The sequence below is a fragment of the Leopardus geoffroyi genome, chromosome C1, assembly GCF_018350155.1.
Source record: "Leopardus geoffroyi isolate Oge1 chromosome C1, O.geoffroyi_Oge1_pat1.0, whole genome shotgun sequence".
NCBI lineage: Eukaryota > Metazoa > Chordata > Mammalia > Carnivora > Felidae > Leopardus > Leopardus geoffroyi.
The window spans coordinates 42,773,930-42,794,496 of record NC_059328.1 but is presented as its reverse complement, the minus strand read 5'-3'; the positions used below and the strand labels follow the sequence as shown (position 1 = coordinate 42,794,496).

The 20,567-nt window shown below is 38.6% G+C and overlaps 1 protein-coding gene, 1 non-coding gene and 1 pseudogene across 3 annotated transcripts in view; 2 read left to right on the top strand and 1 right to left on the bottom strand.

Annotated features, from left to right (window-relative positions):
- SCP2 (sterol carrier protein 2) overlaps positions 1-20,567 on the bottom strand; it is a 127,623-nt gene that overhangs the window by 85,036 nt on the left and 22,020 nt on the right. For both annotated transcript variants that reach the window (XM_045477441.1, XM_045477442.1), the window contains exons 6-7: positions 13,235-13,361; positions 776-839 (exon numbers count right to left, since the gene is read on the bottom strand). In XM_045477441.1, the coding sequence (XP_045333397.1) occupies positions 776-839; positions 13,235-13,361 (191 nt within the window). The remainder of the gene's footprint in view (positions 1-775; positions 840-13,234; positions 13,362-20,567) is intronic.
- LOC123597905 lies at positions 4,463-6,169 on the top strand (annotated as a pseudogene).
- Positions 7,488-7,613, top strand: LOC123600219. Its single transcript, XR_006713578.1, has one exon. It is a non-coding gene; the product is annotated as a small nucleolar RNA SNORA63 (small nucleolar RNA).

The following is a 20,567-nucleotide window of genomic DNA, read 5'->3' as shown; positions in this document are numbered from 1 at the left end:
CTCTACTATTCAGTAACAGCAAAGTTTTATTGAACATATACTATGTTCCAATACCCTGCTAGATGCTGATGATACAAGATAAGACAGAATCTCTGCTCAAGGACCATCATGATCAAAGAAAGACTTATAAATAACTAAGTGGGATAGGGTGATGTGTTATAATAGAGGTATACAGACAGTGCAATGAAACTCATGAGAAAAAAAAAATTATGCCCAGGAAGCTTTAAGAAGGTGTTTAGAGAAGGAATGACATTTGGGTTGGGGCTTGATGGGTAAATAGATATTCACCAAACAAAAGAAAGACAAAAGGATATTCCAGGGAGAGTTAACAGCCTAAGTAAAAACACAGAAGTGAGTACTGTATCCTACACTTGGGAAAAAACAAGTGATCTGGTGAAGCTAGAGACTGTAAATAACCAGAAAGTAGTAGGAAATAAGACTGGCAAGGTAGAGTGGGCCAAATTATAACAAGCTTATTATCTCATATGAAGGAGTTTCTATTATATCATATAAGCAATGAAAATTCACTAAAACTTTATCAGCAATCATTCACATTCTTTCTTAAGCTTAAATAAATGACATTCTAAATATAAACAAACCCAAAGCTAAAACTGTAGTTAAAAGTTTACCTGGGTACAGGCCTTTTATAAGAAAAATAATAAAACATTCTAGTTAATATCTTTGAGGTCTTCCCCTTACTTTTTAAGTATAAAGTTGTATATTACATAGCAGGATACCTCAGATTTTTACAATTTCATATTTCTGAAATACTTACGGGTTATTAACTGAATGTTTATGATTTTTCCATCCAATTTTTGCAAAATGTTCAACCTTTGTTCCTGTAGAGAAAACAAGTAAGTGCTTTCATATTGTTTATTAAATGTTGCAATGGTACGCAGTGTCCTGCCAAACATTTCTGCATTTTCCTTTGCACAGATTGTCAATATTGATCATGTCAACAACTGATCCCTCATATAAATATTTAATTAAACTTGTGTATATTTAATGAGTTGAATCCACTAATAAGCACATGAATATGAATATGAAAAGCACTGAATATGAAAATAGTTCAAACTGGTTAATTCTATCTAGTATAAGTAAGAGTCCAGTTTCAAAAACCAGAATATATAGCCTGGGATTCACAGTGGATATAGGGCAGGAAAGCACTGCCAGCAATTTTTTAAGGAGTTTGCCAAAGTATCCCAATGCCCCTGGGCTAAGTGAATTTTACAACCCACACCCTCCAGGACCTGGTCCTTCTCCTTCCTTATGAAAAGGCAGAAGAGTCTTTAGAAAAGTTATAACCTAGGGGTACCTGGGTGGCTCAGTTGGTTAAGCATATGACTCTTGGTTTTGATCTCATAGTTTGTGAGCTTGAGCCCCACATCAGGCTCTGTGCTGACAGTTCGGAGCCTGCTTGGGATTCTCTGTCTCCCTCTCTCTGTTCCTTCCCGGCTCGTGCTGTCTCTCACTCAAAAATAAATAAATAAATATTTTTTAAAGTTTAAAAAAAAAGAAAAGAAAAGTTATAGCCTAACAAGAAATATGTATGTTTTTAAATTCTTTAACAGAAAGTTTAAAGATTAGTGTCAGAAAAACAAAAGCATGTATTAAGGAAGTTAAATACGCAAAAAGTTTTTACTACTTTAAAAAAGACAAAGCAGCATAAGATAGGTTTTGAATCCTGCTTGAGAGCCAGAAAGGCCAAGGAAGGAAAAGGAACACTGATAGCAGCTGATAATGTTAGGTTAATAAATGATGGCACAGGAAAATGAAGAGCCCCCATTTCTGTTTCATCTCTATCATCTCTGTCAGGAGGATGATCTTCAGAGCAGAAATGACATGCATATAATTGAGCAAATCTTGTCTCAATTCTAATAAAAAAGGAAGAAGGCAGAATCCACACTAGTGATCTCATACAAAGAAGAGTGATAATCAGGTGGCAGCCAATATGGGTTCAGTAGGAACAAGCCATAGAAGATTAATACCTGTTTTCATTGGTTTGACTGGTAGATCAAATGAAACACAGTATCTGATTATCAGCAAGACAATTAAATTTTTTAGGACATCTTTTGGGACAAGGTAAGGAAATACTATACTGTGGGTTTTGGTTTTTGTTTAGGGGAGCACAATGATGTTACTTTAAAAAATAAGGATTCTGTCAAATACGTTTAGATAATACTGGGTTAAACAAAGTGAAACAGGTTTCTTTATGGCAAGACATTCAGAGCCTTTACTACTATTATATGCATATCATGACTGTCCAAAAGGGGGTTAAAGAATCTGAAGCATCTCCCAACTTATCTGACCCATGAAATAGAGAATCTTATCAGGTTACTGTCCCACAGAACACATATTGGGAAACCACCAACATTGACTAATACAGGTTAACCTGCAGAAAAGTCTCTAGTGCTAACCTCTAACCTCAGCCATGCTCTGGCTAATATGTCTACCAAAAATTGGATTAGAAAATTAAAGGCATGTTCACCAAACCTGAATGTGGGAAGGACTGCTATAATACTGAATCCAAATAGATTCAACAAAGCTTATTAATGGGATGGATCAGAATATATTCAAATTAAATGACCAATTCTATTCCTGGATCCCCAAAACAATCTGGGAAAAGGAGCAGCAACTATGAGAAATGCTCTGAGGTTCTGTTTGACTACAAGTTCAATATGATTTAATAGTGTGACGCAACTACCATAAATGCTTACATGTGATCCCAGTATCCGCAATTAGACTTGTGATGATGAATTATGAAACAAGTCAAATGAGAACAGTTACACAGTTAAGTGAGAAACAGTTAAAAGGAAGTTAAGCACAAGGTCTGGCAGGTTTCAGATATTTGAAGAGCTATAGAAAGAGGCTCACCTCCTGTGAGCCTCAGAAGACAGAAACAAGACCATGGATGGAAACTATAGGGAGAGAGATTTGAGTTCAACATGGGAAAGACCGCTGTAACAACTGGAATCACCCAAAAAATGGAAGGAGTGACCATTGGTGGGACTAGAGTGATGAAAATGTTCGGTGGGACTGGAGTGATGAAAATGTTCTGAAACTAGAAAGTGGTAATAGTTGCAAAACTCTGAATATATTAAAAATCACTGAATTGTATACTTTAAAAGGGTGAATTTTATGGTATGTGAATTATATCTCAATAAAGCTGTCATTAAAAAAAAGAAAATGAATTAAATTCCCAACTCAAAAACTAGAAAAACAACAACCAAAGTAAACCAAAAGAAAGCACAAAGAAGATAAAAGCAGAAATTAATTGCGGAAAAAATAAAAAGAATAGACATAATCAATCAAGATCCTGTTATTTTGAAAAATTTAACAAAATAAGGGCACCTGGGTGGCTCAGTAAGTTGAACATCTGACTCTTGATTTCAGTGCAGGTCATGATTCCAGGGTTGCAGGATGGAGCCCCATATTGGGCGCCATGAGCATAGAGCCTGCTAAGAATCTCTCTCTCTCTCTCTCTCTCTCTCTCTCTCTCTCCCTATGCCCCTCTCCCCTGCTCATATGCAGGCTCTCTCAATCTCTCTCTCTCTCTCTCTCTCTCTCAAATTAAAAAAAAAAAATTAACAAAATAGACAACTACCTAATTTAATTTTAAAAAGGAGAAAGCAACGGGGTGCCTGGATGGCTCAGTTAAGCATCTGACTTCAGCTCAGGTCATGATCTCGCGGTTTGTGAGTTCGAGCCCCACATTGGGCTCTGTGCTGGTAGCTCAGAGCCCGGAGCCTGCTTCAGATTCTGTGTCTCTCTCTTTCTCTCTGCCCCTCCCCTGCTCACACTCTGTCTCTCAAAAATAAATAAGCATTTTAAAAAAAAGGACAAAGCATGAATATACAAACATAAAAAATAACAAGAGGGAAATATCATTGAAATAGAAAAAATTGTAAAATTGCAAAAGACTACTTTTCAGACTTCAATACAAAGATTTGGAAATCTAAATGAAATGAATAATTTCCTAGAGATACATAAACTACCCAAAATAACCTCAGTGAAGATAGAATATTTAAACATAAGGAAACCAAGCAACTACCAAAAAGGAAAAAAAAAAACAAAAAACAACAACAACAACAACAAAAAACAGGCCAAGATGAGTTCACAGGGAATTCTATCAAACCTACAAAGATTAGGTAATCTCCATGCTCCATAAAGTGTATCAAAGCATTAAAAGTAAGGAGAGGCTTCCTATTTCTTTTTATAAAGCAAGTAAGAAATTAACATAAAATCACTTACAAATGTTGATTTGAAAGTACTATATAAAATAAAATAGTGACAGAATCTAACCCCACATTAAAAAAAAGTCAATACCTCACAACCAACTGGCATTCATTAGAGATATGCAAAGTTGGTTCAATACCAGGAATCTAGTAATAAAATATTCTAATAATAGACCTAAGTGCAATTAACAGAGGCTAGAAAAAGCCTTTAACAAAATTCAATACCCATTCCTGAAAGAAAAAAAAAAACTCAAGAAAACAACTGATGGATGCTTTCTGAACACAACAAAATTATATATTATATATTATATATTATATTATATATATATAATTATAAAAAATTTTATATTACATATCTTTTATATATATAAAAGATCCTGAGGCCATCAGCCAGCATCTTACTTAATGGGATAATAACATCTGCCGTAATAGATTGTTGTGAGAATTGAATAAGATAATATAAGTATGGAAAGTCATTCATTCATTCATTCATTCATTTACTCATCCAACAAGTATTTATTGAGTCCTTTCTGCCCACAGATGCTGCTGAGTAAGCATCATTAAAGTCTCCCCTCGCACTGCCATCATGTCTAAGTCAGAGTCTCCCAAAGAGCCTGAACAGCTGCGGAAGCTTTTCATCGGAGGTCTGAGCTTTGAAATAACCAATGAGAGTCTGAGAAGCCATTTTGAGCAATGTGGAACGCTTACAGACTGTGTGGTAATGAGAGATCCAAACACCAAGTGCTCCAGAGGCTTTGGGTTTGTCACCTATGCCACTGTGGAAAAGGTGGATGCAGCCATGAATGCAAGGCCACACAAAGTGAATGGAAGAGTTGTAGAACCAAAGAGGGCTGTGTGGAGAGACAATTCTCAAAGACCTGGTGCCCACTTAACTGTGAAAAAGATTTTTGTCGATGGCATTAAAGAAAATACTGAAGAACATCATCTAAGAGATTGAATAGTATGGGAAAATTGGAGGGATTGAAATCATGACTGACCGAGGCAGTGGCAAAAAGAGAGGCTTTTCTTTTGTAACATTTGACTATCATGACTCTGTAGACAAGACTGTCATTCAGGGGTGCTTGGGTGGCTCAGTCGGTTAGGCGTCCGACTTTGGCTCAGGTCATGATCTCGCGGTCCGTGAGTTCCAGCCCCGCGTCAGGCTCTGTGCTGACAGCTCAGAGCCTGGAGCCTGTTTCAGATTCTGTGTCTCCTTCTCTCTGTGACCCTCCCCCATTCATGCTCTGTCTCTCTCTGTCTAAAAAATAAACGTTAAAAATTAAAAAAAAAAAGAGAGAGACTGTCATTCAAAAATACCATACTGTGAAAGGGCACAACTGTAAAGTAAGGAAAGCTTTATCTAAGCAAGAGATGGCTAGTGCTTCCTCCAGCCAAAGAGGTCGAAGTGGTTCTGGAAACTTCAGTGGTGGTCATAGAGGTGGTTTTGATGGGAATGACAAATTTGGCTGTGGAGGAAACTTCAGTGGGTGAGGTGGCTTCGGTGGCAGTCAAGGTGGTGGTAGATATGGTGTCAGTGGAAATGGCTATAATAGATTTGATAACGATGGAAGCAACTCTGGAGGTGGTGGAAGCTATAATGATTTTGGTAATTACAACAAGCAATCTTCAAATTTTGGACCCATGAAAGGAGGAAATTTTGGAGCCACAAGCTCTGGCCCATATGGTGGTGGAGGCCACTTTGCCAAACCACAAAACCAAGGTGGCTATGGTGGTTCCAGCAGCAGCAGTAGCTATGGCAGTGGCAGAAGGTTTTAATTACTGCGAGGAAACAAAGCTTAGCAGGAGAGGAAAGCCAGAGAAGTGACAGGGAACCTACAGGTTACAACAGATTTGTGAACTCAGCCACGCATAGTGGTGGCAGGACTTAGCTGCTACAAAGAAGACATGTTTTAGACAATACTCATGTGTATGGTCAAAAAACTCGAGGACTGTATTTGTGACCTGTACAACAGGTTATTTTAGTTTCTGTTCTGTGGAAAGTGTAAAGCATTCCAACAAAGGGTTTTTTTAATCATGACACTGAATAAACATGTCCTTTAAAAGAAAAAACACACAGGGGCGCCTGGGTGGCGCAGTCGGTTAAGCGTCCGACTTCAGCCAGGTCACGATCTCGCGGTCCGTGAGTTCGAGCCCCGCATCGGGCTCTGGGCTGATGGCTCAGAGCCTGGAGCCTGTTTCCGATTCTGTGTCTCCCTCTCTCTCTGACCCTCCCCCATTCATGCTCTGTCTCTCTCTGTCCCAAAAATAAATAAACGTTGAAAAAAAAAAAAAAGAAAAAACACACAAATATTTATTATTTACATATGGTAGGGACTGTAGAAGAGAAAGGGGAAAAAAACAACAACGTTCTTCTATCTAGATTACATGCCAAGCACTGTGCTAGGCTGGATATATTGAAAGTAAACAAAACAGACATGGATCCTGCTTTCATGGAGTTTACAAAATAATGAAGAAGACAAAAATTAAACAAGTAAAACTACACACAGACACACACACACGTTTATATATATATGAATATAAATAGTGCTAAATGCTATGAAGGAAAGCAATTGGGGGCTATCTATGAATGAGAATAATAGGAGGGACCTGCTTCAATTTGAATGGCCAAGGACAGTCTTTCTTTGGAGAATAATTAATTATAGAATACCTGCTTTGTGCCAGGCACTGTTCTAGGTAACAAGAAATGAACAGGGAATAAAACAAAAGTGAGTGGCCTTATGGAACTTAGATGCTAGCTGGGGGAGACAATCAGTAAGAAAAAATATATATGCCAGGTTTTATAAGTGTTATATAAAATAATTCAAGAGGAGACACAGAGGATAGGGAGTTCCAGGAAAGAGGGTGATCAAAGAAGCAGATGACAACTTTTAAGCAAAGACCTGATGGAAATAAAGGAGCTAGCACCAATGATATCTTAGGGTAAAGCATTCCAGAAGTGGAAACAGCAAGGCCCTGCCTCAAGCAGGAATGTGTTCACTGTTTTCAAAAACAGAAAGGATAATGTGGCTGGAGTAGAGTGGTGAAAGAAAAAATGGTAACAGATGAGGTCAGAACACTAATGAGGGTGGGGGATCAGATCGCGCAGAAGTTTGTAGGCCACAATAAGACGTCTAAGCTTCAATCTGAGTATGATGAGAACATATGGAGAGTTTGAGCAGAGGAGTGAACTCATCTGGCTTATATTTTAAACACACTGCACTGAAGCAGGGTTTAGACTGTTAAGTGCTGATATAGCTGATATAGGATATAGCTGTTAAGTGCCGTGTTGTCACTCCCCCTGCTCAAAATAAAGTTGTTTCTTAACTATACCTGTTTGCTATACTCCTGTGACAGCAAGGGACACTTGGTCTCATACACGTCAATAAAATTAAATACTGATTTGAATGGCGATTCTTGAATTAAAAAACAAAAAACAAACAAACAAACCACAAAAACAACAACAGCAACACAACAACACAGCTCTGGCTATAAAGTAAAGAACTGACTGCAGAGATACACAAGAAGAGGCAAAAAAACAAAAACAAAACAGGACTCCTATAATCCAGATGAGAAATTAGGGTGACCTGCACTACAGTAGAAGTGGTAGAAAGGGTGAGAGATGTTTACTGAGAAATGAGTGAAAAGGTTTGCCAATATACTCATACTGTCAAGTTCAAGCAGAATCAAGAACAGCCCCATGGTTTTTGGCCAAATGTCCTAGAAAGATGGAGTTACCATGTATTGAAAGGGGAAATCTTCAGGAGGAACAGAGGAAAAGTGGGGAGTTCAGAGAAAGAATTAGGACTTCAGTTTTAGACCTATTAAAGTTGAAATGCCTATTATAGACATCCAAGTGGAGATACCTTTGTAAAGTGTTGGAGATATGAGACAGGATTTTTTTAAGACCTAATGGATGAGGACAGCCAATCTTGAAAGAATGGAGTAAATAGCACTGTAGCCAAAGGGAATATGAGACTCTGAGGCAGAAAACAGTTTGGTTTACTGAAGACAATGAAAGAAGGCCAGGACAATGGGAATGAAAACAACAAGAAATTATTTTTTAAAATACAGAGTCTCATTGTTTTACAATAACAAATAATGAATACATATTTTAGTACCTAAATGCTACAGACTGTGTCCCTGACAAAAATCATATGTTGAAGCCCTAAACCCCAATGTGATAGTATTTGGAAACAGGACTACTGGGAGGTAATTAGGGTAGTGAGGTCATGAGAGTGAGGTCCCCATGACAGATTAGTGCCCTTACAATACTCTTAAGGGGCACCTGGGTGGCTCAGTTGGTTGAGCGTCCAACTTCGGCTCAGGTCACAATCTCATGGTTTGTGAGTTTGAGCCCCACGTCAGGCTCTGTGCTGACAGCTCAGAGCCTGAAGCCTGTTTCGGATTCTGTCTCTTTCTCTCTCTGCCCATCCCCACTTGTGCTCTGTCTCTCTGTCTCTCAAAAATAAATAAATGTAAAAAAGAAAAAGAAAAAAGAAAAACAATACTCAAGAAGGAGAAGAGAAAGATGTTTCCTTCTCTCTCTGTCTCATTCTCTCTCTCTCATTCTCATTCTCTCTCTTTGCACCTGCACAAAAGAAGAGGTCAGGTGAGTAGACATGGAAGGGCAGCCACCTACAAACCAAGAGAAGAGGCCTCAGAATAAAATCTATCTTGTACCTTGATCTCGGACTTCCCAGCCTCCAGAACTGTGAGAAATTAATTTTTGTTGTTTGAGCCACCCAATCTACGGTATTTTGTACGGCACCCAAGCAGACTAATATACTGGAACTGAGGTTACACTAAACAAAAATGTAAAATACATGAATGGCTTTGGAACAAGGAAGTGGTTTTAAGGAAACTGCTAGTGAAAGCCTAAATAAAGTGCCTTAAAGAAACTATTAGTAGAAGCCTCCAGATCCTGCGAGGATGCTGTTGGTGAGGGTTTACAAAATGATAAAAACCTTACTGAGGAACAGAGGAAAGGAGATCCTTGCTGCAATGCTTGCTGACACTATAGTAACACTATTATCTGCAGTTATGTGAAAATCAGATAATAACCAAAACATTGAAGGTGCCACATGATTTCTTCTTGCTATTTATAGTAAAAATCTATACTGCTATACTGAAGAAAGGGCTGTTAAACAAAAAGAATTCAGGACCTGATGACATTGAAAGTTCAAGCCTCTCAAAGTGGGAAAAGATGCTAAAATTAAGTAACAGTCTTTGAGCAAAGATCAAATCCAGGGCACTGCTTGTAAAAAATGGTACAAGGATGAAGCCCAAGGTATGACAAATCTTTTGCTATGATCTCAGAAATATCAAAAGTGACGCCTCAGAATATAGTTCAAACAGACAAAAAGCCCTCTAAAGAAAAAAAGGTTGTGCCTCACAAATCCTCTCAATCAAAGAATCAAGAAGCTTAAGAATGTTGTCCCTCAGCTGTTTCAGAAGGGACCCAAGGTAGAAGAAAAGTTATCTTTATCTTTTTTTAAATGTTTATTTATTTTGAGAGAGAGAGTGTGTGTGTGCAGACAGGGGAGGGGGAGAGGGAGGGGGAGAGGGAGAGGGAGAGAGAGAATCTCAAGCAGGATCACAGAGTCTGAAGGACTTGATTCCACAACCCTAGGATCAAGACCTGGCCAAAATCAAGAGTCAGACATTCAACCAACTGAATTTTAAGTTTATTTATTTATTTTTGAGAGTGGGGGGAGAGAATGAGCAGGGGAGGGACAGAGAGAGGAAAGAGAGAGAATCCCAAGCAGGTTGCACACTCAACACAGAGCCCAACTTGGGGCCTGATTTCACAACTGTGAGATTAGGACCTGAGCCAAAATCAAGTTGCTTAAGCAACTGAGCCACCCATGCACCACCTGTATATTTATGTTTTGTGTACTTCTCTGTATTGAGTTATAATACACATCAATGACAAATTTTTGATTTTTAAAAAATGCTGGGTTCAACCCGCTAAGCTGATCCCATCATTTCCTAGCAGGTCACAACCCACAGTTTGAAAAACTCTGGTCTAGGGTTAAGAGCTGTGGTAATAAAAGGAACTGGAAGGAGTCTGGAGTCTTTGTTTTAGAGTCTGCAGGTAGAAATGATAGGACATAATGGGACTGGAGGGACTGGAATAAGAAGAATAAGAAGGGAGAAGTGTCAAAGATGACTCATGTTTCTGCCTTGAACATCTGAATAAATGGAAGTGCCACTTACTGAGATGAGGAAAACTAGAGGAGGAACAAGTTTAAAATTATGGGAGAAGAGAAGAGTTTGCATTTGAACATGTTAAATTGAGATGCCTATTAAATATACAAGCAGAGGGGCGCCTGGGTGGCGCAGTCGGTTAAGCGTCCGACTTCAGCTCAGGTCACGATCTCGCGGTCCGTGAGTTCGAGCCCCGCGTCAGGCTCTGGGCTGATGGCTCAGAGCCTGGAGCCTGTTTCCGATTCTGTGTCTCCCTCTCTTTCTGCCCCTCCCCCGTTCGTGCTCTGTCTCTCTCTGTCTCAAAAATAAAATAAAAACGGGGGCGCCTGGGTGGCTCAGTCCGTTAAGCGTCCGACTTCAGCTCAGGTCACGATCTCGCGGTCCATGAGTTCGAGCCCCGCGTCGGGCTCTGTGCTGACGGCTCAGAGCCTGGAGCCTGCTTCCGATTCTGTGTCTCCCTCTCTCTCTGCCCCTCCCCCGTTCATGCTCTGTCTCTCTCTGTCTCAAAAATAAATAAAAGTTAAAAAAAAATTTTTTTTTAAAAATAAAATAAAATAAAAATGTTAAAAAAAATTTAATAAATATACAAGCAGATATCCAAGATGCCACCTGGTTATGTAAGTATAGAAGCCATCACTGACTGCCCTAAGTTTGCCTTCCTCACCCCACCCTTGTTTTTTTTCTTCACAAGACTAATAATTACCTGAAATTATCTTCATTTTTTTCATGTGTTAATATCTCTCCCGTACTAGAAATTTAAGCAAAGACTTCATATTTCATCTGCTTATTTATAGCTTATGAATGAATACACTAATATACTTAATTCTTTTTCCCTCTTAAACGTCCTTTGAGGTCTGACTTTGCAGTTTCCTACAACAAAAGAAGTGGAATGTATTTCCCTATCCCTTGATTCCAAGTTTGCAACTTGCTTTGGTCAACAGCTGAAGTCTCACAAGGCTTTACATGCTGCAGATTACTCTCTTGTCCTCCTGCTGTCACCATGAAAAGGACATGCCAGGACTGGCTCTCTGGTCCCAGGAGGAAGAAAGATACATGACCCAGTCAAACAAGAGTAGAACAGAGCCTCCAGTCATCCTATAGTCATATGATTAACCCAAACAAGAAAAGCTGAGTTCAGCTTAGATGAGCTGATTCCTAGTCAATCTACTAACTTGTAAAAAATAATTATTGTTTAAAATCACTGAGTTTTGGCCTGGTTTATTACAAAGCAATAGCAAACTGATATACCGATGTATCCAATGCCTAGAGCAGTACCTAGAATATAATGATAGCCCAAATAATATTTTAAATGAATTATTTAATTGAAAAAGAAATAGATAAGGAATAGCCAAAGAGGTAAGGAAAACCAGGAGAATGGGGTGTCACAAAAGCCTAGAGAAGAGTATGTTTCAAGAAGGAAGTAGTCAAAAGGGATTAATGGTGTTAAGGTCTACTAAATTAGGATTAAAAAATATTTACTAGATATGGCAACATGGTGCTCAATAGTAGCCTTGCGAAAGGAGGGAAGCCAGAATGGAACAGACTGAGTTTTAAAATGCAGGAAATAGCATTAAGAAAGAAAATTCTCAGGGTGCTTGGGTGGCTCACTAGGTTGAGCGTCTGCCTTCGGCTCAGGTCATGATCTTGGAGTTTGTGAGTTCGAGCCCCATGTTGGGCTCTGTGCTGACAGCTCAAAGCCTGGAGCCTGCTTTGGATTCTGTGTCTCTCTTTCTCTCTACCCCTCCCCTGCTCATGCTCTGTGCCTCAGAAATGAGTCAACATTAAAAAAAATTTTTTTAATAAAAATAAATAAATAAATAAACAAACAAACAAACAAAATTCTCATGGCCAAAAACTGGCAATGTTCTTCCCACCATTCTTCCTTGAAAATTTTTTCCTTTCTAATTCAAACAACCTGGGATATTTTTCCTGCAAAGAATAAGAAAGCTGAACTTCATGTAGGATTACTTACTTTCTTATCTCATAGTACGTAGCAAGGCACTGGTTCAGGGTCATACAATTAAAAAAAAAAAAAAATCCTAGGGGCTCCTGGGTGGCTCAGTCGGTTAAGTGTCCGACTTCAGCTCAGGTCACGATCTCGCAGTCTGTGAGTTCGAGCCCCGCGTAGGGCTCTGGGCTGATGGCTCAGAGCCTGGAGCCTGCTTCAGATTCTGTGTCTCCCTCTCTCTCTGCCCCTCCCCCGTTCATGCTCTGTCTCTCTCTGTCTCAAAAATAAAAAATAAAATGTTAAAAAAAATTTAAAAAAAAATCCTATCTGTACTGTTCCATGCTTTAACTAACTGGCTAAGGCAAGCCAATCATTGATTATCAGTCAAAAAATTAGGATGTTTACCTACAAAATGCAAATCAACTATGAAATTTAAACCTCATAAAACATTACAAATGACCAATGATGGACTCTTGATGAATTCAAGCACTAAGAATAAAATTTGGCTATATAAACCTATTACCAAGAGCAAGCTTTAAGTCTCATCATATTCAGAATGGATACACCTCAATTTATAATTCATGATTATAGGGGACAAGATTTATGTCACTTTTCCTATTTCGATTTCTTGGTATGGAACATTCTAGGTACCTCTCATATGATATCCTATACATAAATACCTTCTCTACAATTAAATCCTACATGAACTATTTCTTCAATTTAATTCAAAAACCACTTTATATTTTATAGATCCTGATATTTTCCACAGTTCCTAAATAAATTCCTATTGTTTCTCTTCACATGCATATAACTATCAATAGGCCTTAAAATGTTTTTAACATACCATATTTTTCCATGTGTTCTTTTCCAGCAAACCCAAACATCTGAGGAGCAACTGGTTTGGCACACAATCCATATTTTTTTATCAGGACCTCAAGATGCTTATCAACTGGATTGGTCCTTTGTGAAGTCTAAGAGAGGGGAGAAAGAAATAAGTACTTGACATGCTAAGTGTCTCTTTCAACTATTACAGTGTTACTTAAGACGTCTGCTTATTTTAAGCCATAGTAAACCAAAAATAAGCAATGTGAATAAAGTCAGTCAGGAAATACTTTGCAGGGAAACATGGAAAGGAAAAATAATCAAGTGAGGTGTTAATTTTTTCATGAAGTATTTATAAAGAATCCAATATGTACCCATACTACTCAAGGTAGTATGCTCTGCTCATCTGGCATTTACAACTGAGGCGGGGGGGGGGGGGGGGGGGGACAAAAGGTGATGAAGATAAAACTAAATTAAAATATAAATAATAATGCTATAAAAAAGAACAAATTCAAGTAAGGGGATAAAACTGAACATAGGAAGTGCTACTTTAATTTTTTTTTTGTTTTGTTTTATTTATTTTTGAGAGAGACAGAGTGTGAGCGGGGTGAGCAGGGGAGGAGCAGAGAGAGAGGGAGACACAGAATCCGAAGCAGGCTCCAGGCTCTGAGCTGTCAGCATAGACCCCAATGCGGGGCTCAAACTCACAAACAGTGAGATCGTCACCTGAGCCGAAGCCGGACACTCAACCATCTGAGCCACAAGGCACCCCTAGGAAGTGCTATTTTATACACAATAGACAAGGAAGGTCTCATTGACAAAACGATATTTGAGCAAGAATGTGAAGCAGTAAGGAGTAAGTTATTTGGGTAACCTTGGGAAAGGAGCATTCTAGGCAGAGAGAACAGCAACCAAAAAGATCTTAAGGCAGAAGCATGCTTGGATTTTTGAGAAAAGAAGTGAATTAGGACTAAGATAAAGAGTGTAATCACCTCAGAGAGTGTAATCACCTTTGTTTCCTAGTTCTACAATATAAGAACATAGTTACTACCACAAATATTTCACAAAGGGAAAGCTAACAGTTTCTTCTCAGTTTCCCTGCTAGACCATGAACTCCCTGAAGGCAGGAATCTTTTTTCATACATCTTTGCACATACACCCAATGACTAGCATATGGCCTGCCACACAGCAAACATTCTATAATTGTTGAATGAATAAATGAGGATTATTTTTTGGTCCACAAAGGAGTTCCAAAGGGAATACTGTTAAGCCCTTCTCTTTTATTAAGAAAATATAGGGGGGCACCTGGGTGGCGCAGTCGGTTAAGCGTCCGACTTCAGCCAGGTCACGATCTCGCGGTCCGTGAGTTCGAGCCCCGCGTCGGGCTCTGGGCTGATGGCTCAGAGCCTGGAGCCTGTTTCCGATTCTGTGTCTCCCTCTCTCTCTGCCCCTCCCCCGTTCATGCTCTGTCTCTCTCTGTCCCAAAAATAAATAAACGTTGAAAAAAAAAATTAAAAAAAAAAAAAAAAAAAAAAAAAAAAGAAAATATAGGGGTGCCTGGGTGGCTCAGTGGTTAAGCATCTGACTTCAGCTCAGGTAATGATCTCGCGGTCTGTGAGTTTGAGCCCCACATCGGGCTCCGTGCTGACATCTCAGAGCCTGAAGCCTGCTTTGGAGTCTGTGTCTCCCTCTCTCTCTGCCCCTCCCCTGCTCATGCTCTGTCTCTCTCTCTCTTTCAAAAATAAACATTGAGAAAAAAAAAGAAAAAATATAGGCCTAAAGAAAGAAAATTATTTAGTTAGATATGATAAACACTTAACAATCCAAATGATATTTTGATAGAAATGGGTCTTGTGAATCTCTGAACACAGAAATCTTAAAAATAAGAGTTCTAAAGAAATTTTTAAAAACAAAGAGAAGGGACCCCTGGATGGCTCAGTCAGTTAAGCATCTGACTTCAGCTCAGGTCATGATCTCATCGTTCATGAGTTCAAGCCCCACATCAGGTTCTCTGCTGTCAGCACAGAGTCCACTTTGGATTCTCTTTCTCCCTCTCTGCTCCTCCCCTACACCCTCTCTCTCTCTCCCTCTCAAAAATAAACATTAAGAAAAAAAAGTTTTTTGGGAATGCAAGCTGGTGCAGCCTCTCTGGAACACAGTATGAAGGTTCCTCAAAAAATTAAAAATAGAACTACCCTACGACTCAGCAATTGCACTACTAGGCATTTATGCAAGGAATACAGGTGTGCTGTTTCAAAGGGGCACATGCACCTCAATGTTTATAGCAGCACTATCAACAACAGCCAGAGTATGGAAAGAGCCCAAATGTCCATCGATGGATGAATGGATAAAGAAAATGTGGTATATATATACAATAGAGTATTACTTGGCATCAAAAAGAATGAAATCTTGCCATTTACAACTACGTGGATGGAACTAGAAGGTATTATGCTAAGTGAAATTAGTCAGAGAAAGACAAGTATCATATGACTTCACTCATATGAGGACCTTAAGACACAGAACAGATGAATATAAGGGAAGGGAAGCAAAATAATATAAAAACAGGGAGGGAGATAAAACATAAGAGACTCTTGGGGCGCCTGGGTGGCTCAGTCGGTTGAGCGTCCGACTTCAGCTCAGGTCACGATCTCACGGTTTGTGAGTTCAGGCCCCACGTCGGGCTCTGGGCTGATGGCTCAGAGCCTGGAGCCTGCGTCCGATTCTGTGTCTCCCTCTCTCTCTGCCCCTCCCCCATTCATGCTCTGTCTCTCTCTGTCTCAAAAATAAATAAACATTAAAAAAATTTTTTTAAAAAAACATAAGAGACTCTTAAATATGGAGAACAAAGAGGGTTGCTGGAAGGGTTGTGGGAGGGGGGATGGGCTAAATGGGTAAGGGGCACTAAGGAATCTACTCCTGAAATTATTGTTGCACTAGGTGCTAAATAATTTGGATGTAAATTTTTAAAAATAAAAAATAAAATTAAAAAAAAGTTTTTTTTAAAGAGAAAATGTTCACTGCTAAGTAAAAAAGGGGTGCTAATTAAAACAATGATATATAACTTCTGCTTCTAGACAAGACGGATTGCAGAAAACATATTTATCCTTCTAGCTTAACCATCTAAAAGCTTGGACAAAATATATAAAGCAACAATTTTCAATGTACAAGTATAAAGCACAGCATAGAGATCTCTAAGAGAAGGAAAACAAATAAGATGAGCATTATGATTTTCCCCAGATTGCTACTTGGAAAGAACAGGGAGGAGTAACATGGAGTCCAGCAATCTTCCTAAGTTGAAGAAACAGAGTTCAGAATTCAAAGAGACCAAGCCATCTAGAATTCACAGAGAAGGGAACTGGAGACAAAAAGAGACAGACAGAGAACACATATGTGCACATGCTCTGAAATGGATAGCAACGTGCAGAAAAATGAATCTGGACCACTTTCTTACACCATACACAAAAATAAACTCAAATGGATGAAAGACCTAAATGTAAGACAGGAAGCCATCAAAATCCTTGAGGAGAAAGCAGGCAAAAACCTTTATGATCTTGGCTGCAACAACTTCTTACTCAACACATCTCCGGAGGCAAGGGAAACAAAAGCAAAAATGAACTATTGGGGCCTCATCAGGATAAAAAGCTTCTGCACAGCGAAGGAAACAATCAACAAAACTCAAAGGCAACCAACAGAATGGGAAAAGATATTTGCAAATGACATATCAGATAAAGGGTTAGTATCCAAAATCTATAAAGAACTTATCAAACTCCACACCCAAAAAACCCAAAAAATAATCCAGTGAAGAAATGGGCAAAAGACATGAACAGACACTTTTCCAAAGAAGACATCCAGATGGCCAACTGACACATTAAAAAATGCTCAACATCACTCATCATCAGGGAAATACAAATCAAAACCACAATGAGATACCACCCCATGCCTGTCAGAATGACAAAAATTAACAACTCAGGCAACAACAGATGTTGATGAGGATGCAGAGAAAGAGGATCTCTTTTGCACTACTGGTGGGAAAGCAAACTGGTACGGCCACTCTGGAACACAGTATGAAGTTTCCTCAAAAAATTAAAAATAGAACTACCCTATGACCCAGTATTGCACTCCTAGGTATTTATCCAAGAGATACAGGTATGCTGTTTCAAAGGGGCACATGCACCCCGATGTTTATAGCGGCACTATCAACAACAGCCAAAGTATGGAAAGAGCCCAATGTCCATCGATGGATGAATGGATACAGAAGATGTGGTATATACATACACACACACACACACACACACACACACACACACACACAATGGAGTATTACTCAGCAATCAAAAAGAAAGAAATCTTGCCATTTGCAACCATGTAGATGGAACTAGAGGGTATTATGCTAAGCGAAATGAGTCAGTCAGAGACAGACAAATATCATATGACTTCACTCATATGAGGACTTTTAGACACAACATATGAACATATGGGAAGGGACACAAAAACAATATAAAAACAAGGATGGGGACAAAAACATAAGAGACTCTTAAATATGGAGAACAAACAGAGGGTTGCAGGAGGGGTTGTGGGAGTGGGGGATGGGCTAAATGGGTAAGGGGCATTAAGGAATCTACTCCTGAAATCATTGTTGCACTATAGCTAACTAACTTGTATGTAAATTTAAAAAATAAATTAAAAAAGTGTATTCCAAGAGTTTTATGGAATAAAAAAAAAATCCAACTAAAAAAAAACTAAAGTGAAATTACACACACAAAAAAACGCAATTAGCAGAAAACAAAGAGAAAACGGGAAAAAGAAGACATTGAACAAAAAAAAAAAAACAAATAGCAAGATAGTAAGATAGTAGATTTAAACTAGTGCTGTCCTTGGGGCTTCTGGGTGGCTTAGTCAGGTAAGCGCCCGACTTTGGCTCAGGTCGTGATCTCACAGTTCATGAGTTTGAGCCCCACGTTGGGCCCTGTGCTGACAGCTCAGAACCTGGAGCCTGCTTCGGATTCTGTCTGTGCCTCTCTGTTTCTGCACCTCCTCTGCTTGTACTCTCTCTCAAAAATAAATAAACATTAAAAAATTTTTAAACTAATGTTGTCCAAGTAAACATTTACTAACAGGCTCATGAGGGTCAGGGAGGCATAACTGATGTATTTGCCAATTTTTGTGATGTAAATACTTCCACTACAACCAATTTAAATCACTGAAAGCAAAGATGAGAAGAGTTGTGCACAATCACGCAAGAGTCTCGCAAGCTGGTAGAAGCCAGTAGGTATTAGTTTCAGCTATTAATTTAAACCCTATATATCAATAGCCACATTAAATAAAAAGGATACAAAAAGCCCAGTTAAAAAGAGGAGACTGATAAATTGTTAAAAAGCAAGACCCAACTATATGTTGCCTACAAAAATCTAATTCAAAAACCACACTGATATATCACCTCATACCTGTTAAAATGGCAATTATCAAAAAGACAAGAAATAATAAGTATTGGAAAAAGGGAACCTTTGTGCACTACAGGTGCAAATGTAAATTTCAGCCACTATGAAAAATAGTATAGCAGCTCCTCATAAAATTAAAAAGAGAAATACCATATGATTCAGCAGTTCCACTTCTGGGTATTTATCAAAAGAAAACAAAACACTAACTCCAAAAAATATATGCACCCCCATGCTTACTGTAGCATTATTTACAACAGCCAAGATATGGAAACAACCTAAGTGCTAAGTGCCCATCAACAGATGAATGCATAAAGACAATGCGGGCTATATAGACATATAGATACACACACACATATATACATACATATATACACACACACACACACACACATACATATATACACACACATATACATACATGCACATACATATAATAGAATATTATTCATCCATAAAAAAGAATGAAATCATGGGGTACCTGGCTAGCTCAGTTGGTGGAGCATAAAACTCTTGATCTCAGGCTTGTGAGTTTGAGCCCCAAGTTGGGTATAGAGATTACTTGAAGGAGAAGGAGAAGGAGAAGGAGAAGGAGAAGGAGAAGGAGAAGGAGAAAGAGGAGGAGGAAGAGGAGGAGGAGGAGGAGGAGGAGGAGGAGGAGGAGGAAGAAGAAGAAGAATGAAATCTTGCCATCTATGACAACATGGATGGACCTTGATGCATTATGAAAAACTAAGTGCAATAAGTCAGAGAATGACAAATACCATATGATCTCACTTACATGTGGATTCTCAAAAAACAACAACAACCGGCTCACAGATACAGAGAACAGATTGGTAGTTGTCAGAGGGTAGGCAAAAGGTACAAACTTCCAGTTATAAAATTAAAAAGTCATGGCCGAGGCAGTGGCGGGGAACCTGGCTGGCTCAGTCAGTAGAGCATACAACTCTTGATCTCAGGGTTGTCAGTTCAGACCCCATGCTGGGTGTAGGGATTACTTAAAAATAAAATCTATTAAAAAGTCATGGAGATATAACGTACAACATGGTGACTATAGTCAATAAGACTTTACTGCATATTCAAAAGTTGCTAAGATTGTAAATCTTAAAAGTCCTTAAAAGTTCTCATCATAAGAAAAAAGTCTTGTAACTAAGTTTGGTGACAAACGCTAACCAGACTTATTGTGGTGATCATTTCACAATATATGCAAATATCGGACCATTATGTTGTACACCTGAAAGTAATATAATTGTGCATCTCAATTACACCTCAATTTTAAAAAGCCTAATTCAAACAAAGACAGAAATAGGAAAAAGGATGGGAAAAGATATACTATTCTAATTCTAATCAACAGAAAGCTGAAATGCCTATGTTTATATCAGACAAAATAGATCTAAGATCAAGGAACACTACAATAAAGAGGATTATCTCACAATGATGAAGGGGTCAATTATCAAGTACCTAACAATCCTAAATGTTAGCATACCTAATATCAGAGCTTGAATACATGAAACAAAAACTGATAGAACTGAAAGGAATAGACAAATCCACAGATTTAGCAGAAGATCTCAATACTTCCCCTCTGAATAACTGATAGAACAAGTAGACAGGAAAATCAGTAAGGATATGAAGATTTGATCAGTATTAACAACCAATATGACTTAGCATTTACAGAACACTCCACCTAATAACATCAGAATACATATGAAAGTGCACAGACTTTTTATCAAAATAGACCATATCCCGAGCCAAAAAGTAGTAAGTCTCAGTAATTAAAAAGTATTCATATCATACAAAGTATATTCTCTGACCACAGAGATTTAAAATAGAAACAAATAGGGGTGTGTGGGTGGCCTGGTGCCTGGGTGGCTGGATGATTAAGCATCAAATTTTGGCTCAGGTCATGATCTCACGGTTGGA